This window comes from Bubalus kerabau, chromosome 3 (genome assembly GCF_029407905.1).
Source record: "Bubalus kerabau isolate K-KA32 ecotype Philippines breed swamp buffalo chromosome 3, PCC_UOA_SB_1v2, whole genome shotgun sequence".
Lineage (NCBI taxonomy): Eukaryota > Metazoa > Chordata > Mammalia > Artiodactyla > Bovidae > Bubalus > Bubalus kerabau.
The window spans coordinates 137,761,705-137,780,360 of NC_073626.1; the positions used below are offsets into that span (position 1 = coordinate 137,761,705).

The window sequence follows — 18,656 nt, forward strand, 5'->3', positions numbered from 1 at the left end:
TTAAAGCAAAGGTCCAGACAGTTAGCCCAAATTACTTATAATTTCCTGTATATTCTAACTTTTCTTTTAGAATAATCATGTTAACTGTCTTTATAAAATACATTACAGAGGCATTATTAAATCCATTACAAAAAGTTCAAACTTACAGGAAAAAAATCTAAAATTTTACCACCCAGAAATAATGATTGTGTTAACATTAACTAATTATAATTTCATATTATTTGTGTGCATTATAATGAAAGAAGACTAGACAGATTATAACTTTGTTTTTCATCACAGAAATTATTTCCTAAAAGATTTCTTTTAAATTGAAAAGATTATTAGAGACACTGTATTATCATATTGTCAAGTTTTATGTCATTTTTACACTTTTGAAATGTAAATTGCTCTCTTGTTTAGTTCAGTTGTATGATCATGTACATTTGGTGCTATATTTTCTGAATACTTTCATGTTTGGTAATGCCTGTATTCTAGAATAACAACTTAGCTGGGTCTAAGTTCCTAGTTTATATTTTATTTACCTCAGAAATTTATAAACATTGTTATTCTAATTTTTTTTTTTTTTTGGCATTGCACATTGTCTGGAGTATTATGAGGCTAGCTTAACTTTTTACTCATTTAAATGACACATTTTTTCTTTTTTTTGCCTACCTCAGTGTCTCAGGAAATATTTCTTGTCTTGAAAACTTAGCATAATTAAGACTTTTTAAAAAAGATTACTACTAATTTAGCTTATATTAATATTTGCCTGTGATATGCTGTGCCTTACTACTTGCAGATTCAGGTTTTCCTTTATTTACTGAAATGAAATTTTATTATGTATGTAAATATTCTGTATGAGTTCAGTACTTAAGGTTAAATAACTTTTGTTGAATAATCATTGTCTGTTCCTTATGCCGATCTCCTTTCCCCCGCCCCACCCAAGTCAATAATCTTTTTTTTAATTGCATTTATCTTTCTGCCATTTTCTTCTATTTTATTTTTTTCTGACATTAATCTCAGTTTTATGTCACTTTAGCTGACTTGTGTCATTCAAGTAATCTGTCCAATCATCTGATACTCTTTCATCTATAAAACAGAACAAGCATGACCTGTGGTGGTCACCTGTGGCCCATATATTCTGTTTTCACTAACTTAGTTGCGTGCTTGTCAAGACTAAGTTGTGCTTTTTCTCAAACACATTTTACATGTTGTGGAAGTTATGATTACATTATTTGATTAAGCATTTTTAAAAATTCAGTTAACATGTAAAAGCAAGGGAGATGTTTCTATAAAACATAATTTTATGCTTTTGCAAAATTTGATGAAGGTAAATTCCTGAAAAAAAAATTGCTATGAAATCTGACACAACTGGCATCAATAAAATGTAAACAACTTAGTAGATTCCCCAAAGGATTCTGCCCTCAGTTTGTTTCACAGTTGTTTTGAAGTTTTTGTTTCTTAATGGAAATTAATAATGACGAAAAAAATTGAAGAGGAACTAATCTGCAGACCTCTACTGGGAAAAAAAGAATCTTTATCCATATAGCAAATATAAGCAAATAAACATACGTTTTTATGTTTGAAAGTAAAATATTTAAATGTTTGTAGATGATAATTGGGCTTCTCTCGGTTGGTAAAGAATCCACCTGCAATGCAGGAGACCCCAGTTCCATTCCTGGGTCCAAAAGATCCACTGGAGAAGGGATAGGCTGCACCCACTCCAGTATTCTTGGACTTCCCTTCTGACTCAGCTGGTAAAGAATCTGCCTGCAATGCCAGAGACCTGGGTTCAATCCCTGGGTTGGGAAGTTCCCCTAGAGAAAGGAAAGACTACCCAATCCAGTATGCTATCTTGGAGAATTCCATGGACTATATAGTCCATGGGGTTGCAAAGAGTTGGACATGACTGAGTGACTTTCACTTTCACTTTTCAGATGATAAATTATTTCTGTACTCCTGGAAACATGAAATTAAACTTATGTGTTCTTAATGAATTTTTTCTTTAGCTCTGTATTACAATGGGGAGATCTCTTTATGTTGTTGGATGTAGTTGGAGTTTTCATTGTTTTATAGAATTCCATTGTTTATCAGTTAGCGTCTTGTTTCCTCTCAAGTTTGTTTTCTCTATTTCTTTCAGTTTCTTTAAGTCACAGTCTATTGGTGCTAGTGTGATCATGGCTTTTCTGGAGAATATCAAAGGGAGATATCAAAATGGAAATCTCTAGTTGTTTATTTTGCTTTTGACAGGAACATCCACATTTGATGATGGCTTTTCTCAACATTTTCCCAGAGTGAAACCTCCTCCTCTCTTATCTGCCTTTCTTCCCTCCCCCCAACCCCAACCCCAACAATGGAGATTAGGAAAAAGCATGGAGATTGTGTTAATAAGGATTCTGAGGATTTTTGTTTACCCTCTTTTTTTTTTTCCTAGTGAAGACTTTGGATTGGTGTGATGGGAACAATGTTGTCATGAACTTTGTCTTGTTTGCTGTTTTGTGCTGGTAGTGCCTTATGTTTGTTGAGTCCCTTCTTTTTAAATGAATATTGAACTTTGTTAAATTTTCAGAGGAGTTTCTTAACCCAGTTTTATTTTGCCATCCTCAGTAGGATATTTTCCCTTAAGTATTTCCTATTATCTGACATCCCTGATTATCTTCACTGCTCTATATTTCTAACATCTATATCTGTTATTTAAATGATGAAAACTTTAATATTAAATTGTCAGAGTGTTGCTGTGAATCTTCTCTTTTTAGCCATAACTCATAATCTTCTCTTATAAGCCATTATCATATAAAATCTTTTAATTATGAAAATATCTTTAAAAATCCCAAGGAACAGTTTTGAGTTTATCTTTTAATCTTCATTTGGGATCCATGTCCATATGAATGTTTTATAATAGAACTCATTATAATAATGATCTGTTGCTTGCTATGGGCCTGGGAATATATTTTGAAGCTTATATGCCTCATTTTATTTAATTCCCTTGTAAACTCCAAGAGACAGGACCTAATGTAAAGATTGGGAAACTGAAGCTTAGAGAGAAGAGAGAAATTAGTGTCACAGGGTCATACATGTCTTTAAATCTGGGTTAGGCCACTTAGATTGAACTCCTAGTGACTGTGCTATATACTTCTTTCAGCTTTCATTTCAATGGTCATACAACTTTTTAAATACATTAAACCTTTCAAAACACTGAACAAAGAGCAAATAAGTATGATTCTTTTTTTAATTTAAATTTATTTATTTTAATTGGAGGCTAATTACTTTACAATATTGTATTGGTTTTGCCGTACATCAACATGAATCCACCACAGGTGTACACGTGTTCCCCATCTTGAACCCCCCTCCCACCTCCTTCCCCGTACCATCCCTCTGCGTCATCCCAGTGAACCAGCCCCAACCATCCTGTATCCAGCATCAAACCTGGACTGGTGATTCATTTCTTACATGATATTATACATGTTTCAATGCCATTCACCCAAATCATCACACCCTCTCCCTCTCCCACAGAGTCCAGAAGACTATTCTATACATCTGTGTCTCTTTTGCTGTCTTGCATACAGGGTTATTGTTACCATCTTTCTAAATTCCATATATATGCATTAGTATACTGGAGAAGGCAATGGCACCCCACTCCAGTACTCTTGCCTGGCAAATCGCATAGACGGAGGAGCCTGGTAGGCTGCAGTCCATGGGAACGCTGAGGGTCGGACATGACTAAGCGACTTCACTTTCACTTTTCACTTTCATGCATTGGAGAAGGAAATGGCAACCCACTCCAGTGTTCTTGCCTGGAGAATCCTAGGGACGGGCGAGCCTGGTGGGCTGCCGTCTCTGGGGTCGCACAGAGTCGGACAAGAGTGAAGCGACTTAGCAGCAGCAGCATACAATATTGTTGTTTTTCTTTCTGGCTTACTTCATTCTGTATAATCGGCTCTGGTTTCATCCACCTCATTAGAACTGATTCAAGTGTATTCTTTTTAATGGCTGAGTAAGACAGCAGGTGTTGCAAGAAGGCATCAGAGGGCAGACACACTGAAACCATACTCACAGAAAACTAGTCAAACTAATCACACTAGGACCACAGCCTTGTCTAACTCAATGAAACAAAACCATGCCCGTGGTACAACCCAAGATGGGCGGGTCATGGTGGAGAGATCTGACAAAATGTGGTCCACTGGAGAAGGGAATGGCAAACCATTTCAGTATTCTTGCCTTGAGAACACCATGAACAGTATGAAAAGGCAAAATTATAGGATACTGAAAGAGAAAACCCCAGGTCAGTAGGTGCCCAATATGCTACTGGAGATCAGTGGAGAAATAACTCCAGAAAGAATAAAGGGATGGAGCCAAAGCAAAAAGAATACCCAGCTGTGGATGTGACTGGTGATAGAAGCAAGGTCCGATGCTGTAAAGAGCAATATTGCATAGGAACCTGGAATGTTAGGTCCATCAATCAAGGCAAATTGGATGTGGTAAAACAAGAGATGGCAAGAGTGAATGTCGACATTCTAGGAATCAGCGAACTGAAATGGACTGGAATGGGTGAATTTAACTCAGATGACCATTATATCTACTACTGCAGGCACGAATCCCTCAGAAGAAATGGAGTGGCCATCATGGTCAACAAAAGAGTCCAAAATGCAGTACTTGGATGCAATCTCAAAAATGACAGAATGATCTCTGTTCGTTTCCAAGGCAAACCATTCAATAGCACAGTAATCCAAGTCTATGCCCCAACCAGTAACACTGAAGAAGCTGAAGTTGAACAGTTCTATGAAGACCTCCAAGACCTTTTAGAACTAGCACCCAAAAAAGATGTCCTTTTCATTATAGGGGACTGGAATGCAAAAGTAGGAAGTCAAGAAATACCTGGAGTAACAGGCAAATTTGGCCTTGGAATACAGAATGAAGCAGGCCAAAGACTAATAGAGTTTTGCCAAGAAAATGCACTGGTCATAGCAAACACCCTCTTCCAACAACACAAGAGAAGACTCTACACATGGACATCACCAGATGGTCAACACCGAAATCAGATTGATTATACTCTTTGCAGCCAAAGATGGAGAAGCTCTATACAGTCAACAAAAACGAGACCAGGAGCTGACTGTGGCTCAGATCATGAACTCCTTATTGCCAAATTCAGACTGAAATTGAAGAAAATAGGGAAAACCATTAGAACATTCAGGTATGACATAAATCAAACCCCTTATGATTATACAGTGGAAGTGAGAAATAGATTTAAGGGCCTAGATCTGATAGATAGAGTGCCTGATGAGCTATGGAATGAGGTTCATGACATTGTACAGGAGATAGGGATCAAGACCATCCCCATGGAAAAAAAATGCAAAAAAAGCAAAATGGCTGTCTGGGGAGGCCTTACAAATAGCTGTGAAAAGAAGAGAAGCAAAAAGCAAAGCAGCAAAGGAAAGATATAGGCATCTGAATGCAGAGTTCCAAAGAATAGCAAGAAGAGATAAGAAAACCTTCCTCAGCGATCAATGCAAAGAAATAGAGGAAAACAATAGAATGGGAAAGACTAGAAATCTCTTCAAGAAAATTAGAGATACCAAGGGAACATTTATGCAAAGATGGGCTCGATAAAGGACAGAAATGGTATGGACCTAACAGAAGCAGAAGATATTAAGAAGAGGTGGCAAGAATACACAGAAGAACTGTACAAAAAAGATCCTCATAACGCAGATATCACGATGGTGTGATCACTGACCTAGAACCAGACATCCTGGAATGTGAAGTCAAATGGGCCTTAGAAAGCATCACTACAAATAAAGCTAGTGGAGGTGATGGAATTCCAGTGGAGCTATTTCAAATCCTGAAAGATGATGCTGTGAAAGTGCTGCACTCAATACGCCAGCAAATTTGGAAAACTCAGCAGTGGCCACAGGACTGGAAAAGATCAGTTTTCATTCCAATCCCAAAGAAAGGCAATGCCAAAGAATGCTCAGACTACTGCACAATTGCACTCATCTTACACGCTAGTAAAGTAATGCTCAAAATTCTTCAAGCCAAGCTTCAGCAATATGTGAACTGTGAACTTCCAGATGTTCAAGCTGGTTTTAGAAAAGGCAGAGGAACCAGAGATCAAATTGCCAACATCCGCTGGATCATCGAAAAAGCAAGAGAGTTCCAGAAAAACATCTATTTCTGCTTTATTGACTATGCCAAAACCTTTGTGTGGATCACAATAAACTGGGGAAAATTCTGAAAGAGATGGGAATACCAGACCACCTGATCTGCCTCTTGAGAAATTTGTGTGCAGGTCAGGAAGCAACAGTTAGAACTGGACATGGATCAACAGACTGGTTCCAAATAGGAAAAGGAGTACGTCAAGGCTGTATATTGTCACCCTGTTTATTTAACTTATATGCAGAGTACATCATGAGAAACGCTGGGCTGGAAGAAATACAAGCTGGAATAAAGATTTCTGGGAGAAATATCAATAACCTCAGATATGCAGATGACACCACCTTTATGGCAGAAAGTGAAGAGGAACTAAAAAGCTCTTGATGAAAGTGAAAGTGGAGAGTGAAAAAGTTGGCTTAAGGCTCAACATTCAGAAAACGAAGGTCATGGCATCCGGTCCCATCACTTCATGGGAAATAGATGGGGAAACAGTGGAAACAGTGTCAGAATTTATTTTGGGGGGCTCCAAAATCACTGCAGATGGTTACTGCGCCATGAAATTAAAAGACACTTACTCCTTGGAAGGAAAGTTATGACCAACCTAGATAGCATATCAAAAGAAGAGACATCACTTTGCCAACAAAGGTTCGTCTAGTCAAGGCTATGGTTTTTCCTGTGGTCATGTATGGATGTGAGAGTTGGACTGTGAAAAAGGATGAGCACTGAAGAATTGATGCCTTTGAACTGTGGTGTTGGAGAAGACTCTTGAGAGTCCCTTGGACTGCAAGGAGATCCAACCAGTCCATTCTGAAGGAGATCAGCCCTGGGATTTCTTTGGAAGGAATGATGCTAAAGCTGAAACTCCAGTACTTTGGCCACCTCATGCAAAGAGTTTACTCATTTGAAAAGACTCTGATGCTGGTAGGGATTGGGGGCAGGAGGAGAAGGAGACGACAGAGGATGAGATGGCTGGATGGCATCACTGACTCGATGCACGTGAGTCTGAGTGAACTCTGGGAGTTGGTGATCGACAGGGAAGCCTGGCGTGGTGCGATTCATGGGTTCCCAAAGAGTCGGACACGACTGAACGACTGAATGACTGAACTGAACTGAACTGAATTCTCCATTGTGATATGTACCATAGCTTTCTTACCCATTCATCTGCTGATGGACTTCTCGGTTGCTTCCATGTCTTGGCTATTATAAACAGTGCTGTGATGAACATTGGGGTACACGTGTCTCTTTCAATTCTCATTTCCTTGGTGTGTGTGCCCAACAGTGGGATTGCTGGGTCATAAGGCAGTTCTATTTCCAGTTTTTAAGGAATCTCCACCCTGCTCTCCATAGTGGCTGTACTAGTTTGCATTCCCACCAACAGTGTAAGAGGGTTCCCTTTTCTCCACACCCTCTCCAGCATTTATTGCTTGTAGACTTTTGGATCGCAGCCATTCTGACTGGTGTGAAATGGTACCTCATAGTGGTTTTGATTTGCATTTCTCTGATAATGAGTGATGTTGAGCATCTTTTCATGTGTTTGTTAGCCATCTGTATGTCTTCTTTGGAGAAATGTCTATTTAGTTCTTTGGCCCATTTTTTGATTGGGTCATTTATTTTTCTGGAATTGAGCTGTAGGAGTTGCTTGTATATTTTTAAGACTAGTTCTTTGTCAGTTGCCTCGTTTGCTATTATTTTCTCCCATTCTGAATGCTGTCTTTTCACCTTGCTTAGAGTTTCCTTTGATGTGCAGAAGCTTTTAATTTTAATTAGGTCCCATTTGTTTATTTTTGCTTTTATTTCCAGTATTCTGGGAGGTGGGTCATAGAGGGTCCTGCTATGATTTATGTCGGAGAGTGTTTTGCCTATGTTTTCATCTAGGAGTTTTATAGTTTCTGGTCTTATGTTTAGATCTTTAATCCATTTTGACTTTATTTTTGTGTATTGTGTTAGAAAGTGTTCTAGTTTCATTCTTCTACAAGTGGTTGACCGGTTTTCCCAGCACCACTTATTAAAGAGATTGTCTCTAATCCATTGTATATTCTTGCCTCCTTTGTCATATATAAGGTATCCTTAGGTGTGTGGATTTATCTCTGGGCTTTCTATTTTGTTCCATTGATCCATATTTCTGTCTTTGTGCAAGTACCATACTGTCTTGATGACTGTGGCTTTGTGGTAGAGCCTGAAGTCAGGTAGGTTGTTTCCTCCAGTTTCATTCTTCTTTCTCAAGATTGCTTTGGCTTTCAAGGTTTTTTGTATTTCCATACAAATTGTGAAATTATTTGTTCTAGCTCTGTGAAAAATACCGTTGGTAGCTTGATAGGGATTGCATTGAATCTATAGATTGCTTTGGGTAGTATACTCATTTTCACTATACTGATTCTTCTGATCCGTGAACATGGTATATTTCTCCATCTATTAGAGTCCTCTTTGATTTCTTTCACCAGTGTTTTATAGTTTTCTATATATAGGTCTTTAGTTTCTTTAAGTAGATATATTCCTAAGTATTTTATTCTTTTCATTGCAATGGTTAATGGAATTGTTTCCTTAATTTCTCTTTCTATTTTCGCATTATCAGTGTAGTGTATAGTAATACAAGCGATTTCTGTGTGTTGATTTTATATCCTGCAACTTTACTACATTCATTGATTAGCTCTAGTAATTTTCTGGTGGTATCTTTAGGGTTTTCTATGTAGAGGGTCATGTCATCTGCAAACAGTGAGAGTTTTCCTTGTTCTTTTCCAATTTGTATTCATTTTATTTCTTTTTCTGCTCTGATTGCTGTGGCCAAAACTTCCAAAACTATGTTGAATAGTAGTGGTGAAAGTGGGCACCCTTGTCTTGTTCCTGACTTTAGAGGAAATGCTTTCAATTTTTCACCATTGAGGATAATGTTTGCTGTGGATTTGTCATATATAGCTTTTATTATGTTGAGGTATGTTCCTTCTCTTCCTGCTTTCTGGAGAGTTTTTATCATAAATGGATGTTGAATTTTGTCAAAGGCTTTCTCTGCATCTATTGAGATAATCATATGGCTTTTATTTTTCAATTTGTTAATGTGGCATATTACATTGATTGATTTGTGGATATTGAAGAATCCTTGCATCCCTGGGATAAAGCCCACTTGGTCATGGTGTATGATCTTTTTAATGTGTTATTGCATTCTGATTGCTAGAATTTTGTTAAGGATTTTTGCATCTATGTTCATCAGTGATATTGGCCTGGAGTTTTCTTTTTTTTTTTGTGGTATTTTTGTTAGGTTTTGCTATTAGGGTGATGGTGGCCTCATAGAATGAGTTTGGAAGTTTACCTTCCTCTGCAATTTTCTGGAAGAGTTTGAGCAGGATAGGTGTTAGCTCTTCTCTAAATTTTTGGTAGATTTCAGCTGTGAAGCCATCTGGACCTGGGCTTTTGTTTGCTGGAAGATTTCTGATTACAGTTTCAATTTCCGTGCTTGTGATGGGTCTGTTAAGATTTTCTATTTCTTCCTGGTTCAGTTTTGGAAAGTTGTACTTTTCTAAGAATTTGTCCATTTCTTCCACGTTGTCCATTTTATTGGCATATAATTGCTGATAGTAGTCTCTTATGATCCTTTGTATTTCTGTGTTGTCTGTTGTGATCTCTCCATTTTCATTTCAAATTTTATTGATTTGATTTTTCTCCCTTTGTTTCTTGATGAGTCTGGCTAATGGTTTGTCAATTTTATTTATCCTTTCAAAGAACCAGCTTTTGGCTTTGTTGATTTTTGCTATGGTCTCTTTTGTTTCTTTTGCATTTATTTCCGCCCTAATTTTTAAGATTTCTTTCCTTCTACTAACCCTGGGGTTCTTCATTTCTTCCTTTTCTAGTTGCTTTAGGTGTAGAGTTAGGTTATTTATTTGACTTTTTTCCTGTTTCTTGAGGTATGCCTGTATCACTATGAACTTTCCCCTTAGCACTGCTTTTACAGTGTCCCACAGGTTTTGTTGTGTTTTCATTTTCGTTCGTTTCTATGCATATTTTGATTTCTTTTGTGGTTTATTGGTTATTCAGCAGCGTGTTGTTCAGCTTCCATATGTTGGAATTTTTAATAATTTTTCTCCTGTAATTGAGATTGCATTGTGGTCAGAAAAGATGCTTGGAATGATTTCAATTTTTTTGAATTTACCAAGGCTAGATTTATGGGCCAGAATGAGATCTGTCCTGGAGAAGGTTCCGTGTGTGCTTGAGAAAAAGGTGAAATTCATTGTTTTAGGGTGAAATGTCCTATAGATATCAATTAGGTCTAACCGGTCTATTGTATCATTAAAGTTTGTGTTTCTTTGTTAATTTTCTGTTTAGTTGATCTAGCCATAGGTGTGAGTAGGGTATTAAAGTCTCCCACTATTATTGTGTTATTGTTAATTTCCCCTTTCATACTTGTTAGCATTTGTCTTACATATGGTGGTGCTCCTATGTTGGGTGCATATATATTTATAATTGTTATATCTTCTTCTTGGATTGATCCTTTGATCATTATGTAGTGTCCTTCTTTATCTCTTTTCACAGCCTTTGTTTTAAAGTCTATTTTATCTGATATGAGTATTGCTACTCCTGCTTTCTTTTGGTCTCTATTTGCATGGAAAATCTTTTTCCAGTCCTTCACTTTCAGTCAGTATGTGTCCCCTGTTTTGAGGTGGGTCTCTTGTAGACAACATATATAGGGGTCTTGTTTTTGTATCCATTCAGCCAGTCTTTGTCTTTTGGTTGGGGCATTCAACCCATTTACGTTTAAGGTAATTATTGATAAGTATGATCCCGTTGCCATTTACTTTATTGTTTTGGGTTCGAGTTTATACACCCTTTTTGTGTTTCCTGTCTAGAGAAGATCCTTTAGCATTTGTTGGAGAGCTTGTTTGGTGGTGCTGAATTCTCTCAGCTTTTGCTTTTCTGTAAAGCTTTTGATTTCTCCTTCATATTTGAATGAGATCCTTGCTGGGTACAATAATCTGGGGTGTAGGTTATTTTCCTTCATCACTTTAAGTATGTCTTGCCATTCCCTCCTGGCCTGAAGAGTTTCTATTGAAAGATCAGCTGTTATACTTATTGGAATCCCCTTGTGTGTTATTTGTTTATTTTCCCTTGCTGCTTTTAATATTTGTTCTTTGTGTTTGATCTTTGTTAATTTGATTAATATGTGTCTTGGGGTGTTTCGCCTTGGGTTTATCCTGTTTAGGACTCTCTGGGTTTCTTGGAGTTGGGTGATTATTTCTTTCCCCATTTTAGGGAAGTTTTCAACTATTATCTCAAGTGTTTTCTCACGGTCTTTCTTTTTGTCTTCTTCTGGGACTCCTATGATTCGAATGTTGGGGTGTTTAATATTGCCCTGGAGATCTCTGAGATTGTCCTCATTTCTTTTAATTCGTTTTTCTTTTTTCCTCTCTGATTCATTTATTTCTACCATTCTATCATCTTCTACTTTACTAATCCTATCTTCTGCCTCCATTATTCTACTATTTGTTGCCTCCATAGTGTTTTTGATCTCATTTATTGCATTATTCATTATATATTGACTCTTTTTATTTCTTCTAGGTCCTTGTTAAACCTTTCTTGCATCTTCTCAATCCTTGTCTCCAGGCTATTTATCTGTGATTTATCTGTGATTCCATTTTGATTTCAAGATTTTGGATCATCTTCACTATCATTATTTGGAATTCTTTATCAGGTAGATTCCCTATCTCTTCCTCTTTTGTTTTGGAGGGTATTTATCCTGTTCCTTTACCTGCTGTGTATTCCTGTCTCTTCATCTTGTTTATATTGCTGAGCTTGGGGTGGCCTTTCTGTATTCTGGCAGTTTGTGGAGTTCTCTTTATTGTGGAGTTTCCTCACTGTGGGTGGGGTTGTACGGGTGGCTTGTCAAGCTTTCTTGGTTAGGGAAGCTTGTGTCGGTGTTCTGATGGGTGGAGCTGGATTTCTTCTCTCTGGAGTGCAATGACGTGTCCAGTAATGAGTTATGAGATGTCAATGGTTTTGGAGTAACTTTGGGCAGCCTGTATATTGAAGCTCAGGGCTGTGTTCCTGTGTTGCTGGAGAATTTGCGCGGTATGTCTTGCTCTGGAACTTGTTGTCCCTTGGGTGGTGCTTGGTTTCAGTGTAGATATGAAGATATTTGATGAGCTCCTATCGATTAATGTTGCCTGGAGTCAGGAGTTCTCTGGTGTTCTCAGGATTTGGACTTAAGCCTCCTGCTTCTGGTTTTCAGTCTTATTTTTACAGTAGTCTCAAGACTTCTCCTTCTATACAGCACCATTGATAAAACATCTAGGTTAAAGATGAAAAGTTCTCCACAGTGAGGGACACCCAGAGAGTTTCACAGAGTTACATGGAGAAGAGAAGAGGGAGGAGGGAGTTAGAAGTGACCCGAATGAGGTGAGATGGAATCAAAAGAGGAGAGAGCAAGCTAGCTAGTAATCACTTCCTTATGTGTGCTCCACAGTCTGGACCATTCAGAGATGTTCATGGAGTTATACAGAGAAGAGAAGAGGGAGGAAGGAGACAGAAGTGGCCAGGAGGATAACAGGGGGGAATCAAAAGGAGAGAGACAGATCCAGCCAGTAATCAGTTCCCTAAGTGTTCTCCACCATCTGGAACACAGAGATTCACAGAGTTGGGTAGAGAAGAGAAGCAGGATGGAGGAGACAGAGGCAACCTTATGGAGAAAAAGGAGCATCCAAAGGGGGAGAAAGCAGTCAGCCGGTAATCTCGCTCCCAAGTAAAAATGGGTACTGAAGATTGGGTTCTTAAAGGTACAAAACTGATACCAAATACCAAAAGGCAAAGATTAAAAATCTAGAGAAGAGGTTGGATATTCAAAAATACAATGTTAAAGAAAAGATGAAAAAAAGAAAAAAAAAGTCACAAAAATTATTTTAAAAATATATATATATGAAGTTTGCTTTTAAAAAAAAGGGTCTTTTTTTTTTTCTTTGCAAAGTAATAGTAGGTTATAAAAATGAAAATTAAAGGAGTAATAGAGGACTTAAAATTTTTTTTAATTAAAAAAAGAATGATCATAAAAATAGTAAAAATATATCTAGGACTTTCTCTGGTGTGGTTGTGGGCAGTGTGGGGTCAGTTCATTTTCAGATAGTTCCTTGGTCTGGCTTATATTTCTCAAGATCTATAGGCCCCTTCCTATGTAGTCAGTACTAACTACAGGGTTTTAATCTATTGCATCTGTCACTTCCAAGGTGGTTCCCTCTATTTTAGCTTCTTCTGTTTGCTGGCCTCTTCAGTGTCTAATTTCGGCCCTGACACAAGGGGGCTGTGGTGGACACTTTTTTAGGCTCACTTGTTCAGTCATGCTGTGGGGAGGGAAGGACGCTGCAAACAAATAACACTGGCATGTGTTCGCAGTGTCTCAGCCACACTGGGCCTGCCCCCACTCACGGCACGTGTCCCCTCCCTGCCCACACTGCTCAGGCTCTAGGTTGCTCCACCGGAAACCGTCCAAGGCCAGCCCTGGGCTGCATGCACCTCCCAGGTCTAAGCCGCTCAGGTTCAGGCACTCAGGTAGTCCTCAGAGGCGCAGACTCAGTAGGGCCTTCTTTTTGTGCCCTTCCCAGGTCTGAGCAGCTCAGGTGATGAGGTGTTTGGCGAGCATGGTCCCTGTGACTTATCACCTCCCCCGTCCCTGCCTCTCGGTTTTCTGGGTGTACAACTGGTGCAACTTCTCAGGTGGATGTTGACCGTCCAGAACCCCAAGAAGTCTTAGTTAGCAAAGAAGCCTGCTTGCAGTTTGGTAGATAATGTCTCTCTGGGGCTGCGATTACCCACTTCTGGCTCTGGCTGCCTGTCACCAGAGGGGGATGATCTGCAGCCATCTAGTTCTGTTCAGTCCTTTGTTCTGTGCGCGGGCCTGGTGGTGTCTTAGGTTAGGGCTTTTCACGTGGTAGCTATCCCACAGTCTGGTTTGCTAGCACAAGTTAGTTCGCTCAGATTGCCCTCGGGGCATTCAGGCCTGGTCCTTACTCTAAATAATGCAGCCCGCGCCTCCCTGCCCAGCCTTTGCTTGCTAGTGGTGGGTGCTGGCATCTGTGCTGGTTCTCCACTGGGGGAGTTACCGCTGGGCTTGTAATCTGTGGGTTTTAATTATTTATTTATTTTTCCTCCCTGTTATGTTGCCCTCTGTGCTTCCAAGGCTTGCCACAGACTCAGCAGTGAGAGTGTTTCCTGGTGTTTGGAAACTTCTTTCTTTTTAAGACTCCCTTCCCAGGACAGAGCTCTGTCCCTACCTCTTTTGTCTCTTTTTTTATCTTTTATATTTTTTCCTACCTCCTTTTGAAGACAATGGGCTGCTTTTCTGGGTGCCTGATGTCCTCTGCCAGCATTCAGAAGTTGTTTTGTGAAATTTACTCAGCGTTCAAATGTTCTTTTGAATGAATTTGTGGGGGAGAAAGTGGTCTCCCTGTCCTATTCCTCTGCCGTCTTAGGACTGCCTCCTAAGTTTGATTCTTAAAGAAGTCAAGTAGTAAGATGGAAGTGTTTTAGGGTTAAGAAATTTCATCATTACTTTGGATTTTTTCATGGGATGTTGAGTAGTAAATGGCCCAGATCTTGCCGGCCTTGGTACATGTACAGTAGTTTGCTATGATGTTGAGTCACTTTTATTGGCTGGAGAGGCCACACTTAATCTGATCTTGGTTTTACACCATTTCCTTGTCTAGCAGAGACTGTGTAGGAGTCCTTTAAGGTTTTTCTTCTGCTGTGTGTCCTCTTTATTTCTGCTTCAATTATCTGACTCTGCTATTCTGTCAATTTTTAGTCTCTTAGACAATTCACTGTGTAGACAAGGGCAGATATTTGCTCTCTTAACAAAGTTCCTTCTCTTTCTACTTCTAGAGTAGTGACCCTCAGACTGGCTTTTTCTTTTGCCATACTTATTTTGCTAAAAACTGTATGAAGTAACAAATATGCCTTAAGATCCCCAGTTTTTCCTACTATTTTTCATATTTTTATTGCATTTTTGGTACCTGCATCTTAAGGTACAGGAAATAGTTGAGTCCAGTGTTTCATGGTTGCATAGTATGAGTCACCAGTGTGCTTGACTGGATGGTAAGGTGCCTACCTAATGCTGCCCTACATATAGTATTTATCCAGTTCCACATTTTAGGTCCACTATTAGGCAACCCTCTACTTTTTAATTTTGTTTTCTTTATTTTGTCTTTGTTGTTGTTCGTTGTTCTCACTGAGTAACATGTGGAATCTTAGTTAACTGACCAGGGATCAAAACTGCATCCCTTGCACTGGAAGCGCAGAGTCTAAACCACAGGAGAAGATCCCCTGGAGGAGGACATGGCAACCCACTCTAGTATTCTTGCCTGGAGGATCCCCATGAACAGAGGAGCCTGGCAGGCTATAGTCCATGGGGTCATAAAGATTTGGGCATGACTAAAGCAACTCCATGAGTCTGAGTGAATTCCGGGAGTTGGTGATGGACAGGGAGGCTGGCGTGCTGCGATTCATGGAGTCACAAAGAGTCGGACACGACTGAGAGACTGAACTGAACTGAAAGCAACTCAGCACACACAGTCTGTCTGTTGGCTACTCCTGGGAAGATTTTAAACTTTTGCTCTGAAAAGTGTGTAAGTTCCAGGCTTCAAAAATCCATCCTGAGAACCATCTTTGTATGTACCAGATCTTCCCTTAAATTGCATCTGTTATAATTTTCTGTTTGAAGGATTTTATTCTGAAGTTTTTAACAGTACTATATGTAACTCTCGGTATAATTGTTGGACTTCCCTGGTGGCTCAGACAGTAAAGTGTCTGTCTACAATGTGGGAGACCTGGGTTCGAGCCTTGGGTTGGGAAGATCCCCTTGAGAAGGAAATGGCAATCCACTCCAGTACTATTGCCTGGAAAATCCCACGGACAGAGGAGCCTGGTAGGCTACAGTCTATGGGGTTGCAAACAGTTGGACACGAGTATTCGAATGACTTCACTTTCATAAAATACCAAATTGGAGAGATATTGTGATATCATCTAGCATGGTCTGTTCAGTTCATAGTAATTTTAAGGTGTTGTCACCTATAAATGCTAGTATTTTTAACCTATACAATCCAACATTTTCTTTCAGATATTAAAGTCTTCAAATATTTTGAAGTTTTGTTAATGATAAACTGTCTGTGAGGCATCTTTCATACTCTGAAGATTTCTACAAATGCAACTTTACATATTCCCAGCACCATGGTCTCTTCTTGTCTACAAAACAGTACTATACAGTTATCTAATTTAAGAGATTTATTGAAAGGTCTTTGAAATAGCTTCCTTTCTCAGGTTATGTATGTATATACTTAAGTACGTATCTGTGTGTGTGTGTCCCTTCTGATGTGGGTTATGGTTTGCTGCTAAATAAGAGCTTACTAATTTCTAATCATCTTTAAAGAAAAAATAAATGGTTTTGTTTAACACAATCACAGTTTGGAAAATTTTTGAGCCTAAAATATACTAAAATGCTAACGGATTATAAACACACTAGTTTATAATAAATACCATAATATGCACTAACATAGTCAATATATACCTAACATGCTGTGGATAATATATACTCTCATTTAATAGGGTATCTGACCCATATAGGTTAATGATTATGGAGCTAAAATTCTTGGCACATGAACCACAAATCAAAACAATTCACTTAGCTAGACCTAGAAACCGGCAAAGGTCACAGTAATCTCACAGTATCAATTCAATTCTGCCATAAAAGCATAAAGCTAAATAATCGGGAAACATGATTCTAATGTCAATTAGTCCTTTTTTCTGCCAAATAGAATCATCTCTCAATCTTAAATTATAACCAGTTTTAAAAGTACTGTCCAAAATTTATTTCTAAGAAGCTACAAATCCTTTTGATGGATGGCCATGCAAAGGAAACAGAGTTTGTCCTGATTTATGCCATTTCACATCCACAGGAACCCCTTTCCTGATTTTCTGTTATCCTTGGACTATTCCAACAGAAATAACAATTTATACATTAAAAAGACAATTCCTGATCCTTTCAATTCTTTTTTTCCTCTTCCATGAATTTTAGCTATCTCAAATCTTTTGAAAAATATTGAAATATGAATAGGTGGAAAGGTGACCAGATGCTGAGAATAGGTGGATAACAGGATAGATGGGTACATACATACATAATACACACATATATACATACACAAGTGACCTAGAACTATTTATTTAAAAATTTGTCCTTATTTGTCTATCAGGCTGATATGACTGATATCCTATATCAAGGATACATAGGTGTGGGTTTTTTTTGGGGGGGGGGGCTCTCTATGACACTCCATTGGCCTATTTATCTACCTCTGTCTTAATCACTGCAATTTATTGTACAAAAATGACATCTTGTGGAGAAACTATTTTCACTATTTACTTCTTTATATATGTCTTCTCCATTCTTGGCCCTTTGTTGTTACATGTGCATTGTAGAACCTATATTCCAAGTTCTACTGAAAACAAAACAGAATAAAACAGCCTATTGAGATCTGGAATTATAGTCAAGCTCTAAATTACCATTGTTTTGAAATTCAAGTTCATGGTACATATCACTACACAGATCTTTCTAATGTCTCTCAGTTATGTTTTATAGTTTCTACATTGTTGGCCCTGCATAGCTTTTTATATATTTGTTTTAAGTATGTGATAGTTTTTATGGTATTAGAATGACATTAAATTTTTTGTTATTTTATATTTCTTATTGGTATATTAATAATTCACTTTAAATTAAAAAATCTGTTAAACTCATTAATATAATTTGTTTGTGGAACCTCTGGTTTTCTATTTAAATAATCTTCACTATAATGTCAGTTTTGTGTTTTCTTTTCTAATTCTTTTTTTTCTTTCTCTACTTAACTGGCTACCACTTCAAATATAATGTTGTCTAGATGTGGCAAGGGATAAACCAGTCTTAAGGAGAGAGTTCAACACTGTCAACAGTAAGTACATTATTTAAGTTCATTGTAGTTACCAAATATTTGTTCTAGTTTGCTTACTATTCCTTTTAGAAAGGATATAAAATTTTATCAAATGCCTTTTCTGCATCTATTGATAGGACTGTAATCTAATAATGTTGGGAATTTAGTTATTAATAATTGTCTAAAGTTAAACTAAGATTAAAACCTTGGGAGAAACACAACTCTGTCATAACATATTACTCTTTTTTTTTTTTTAATGGAGATTCTTTTTGCTACTATTTTCTTTATAAATATTTCATCTATGTTCACAAATGAGATTGGCCTTAATACTGTCCTTACAGGTTTGGGTAACAAGTTATTCTAGTCTTGTTATACAAGTTAAGGAGTATTCCCAATTGTTTTTGGTTATCTTTAAAATGACAGAACTCACTAGTAAAATCAATTAGGCTGGGACTTCCCTGGTAATCCAGTGGTTAAAGAATTCGACTACCAATGCAGGGGACACAGGTTCAATCCCTGGTCCAGGAAGATCTCATACTGCAGAACAACTAAGCCTGTGAGCCACAACTACTAAGCCATTGCAAGGAGAAACCCAGGCACCCCAGT

At 38.1% G+C, this 18,656-nt stretch overlaps 1 protein-coding gene across 1 annotated transcript in view; it reads left to right on the forward strand.

Annotated features, from left to right (window-relative positions):
• Positions 1-4,355: 4,355 nt before the first annotated feature.
• Positions 4,356-18,656, forward strand: part of LOC129647308 (craniofacial development protein 2-like) — a gene marked incomplete at its 5' end in the record, with an annotated part of 47,734 nt that continues 33,433 nt past the window's right edge. Inside the window, one exon of the mRNA XM_055574450.1 lies at positions 4,356-5,197. Within this exon, the coding sequence (XP_055430425.1) occupies positions 4,356-5,197 (842 nt within the window). The remainder of the gene's footprint in view (positions 5,198-18,656) is intronic.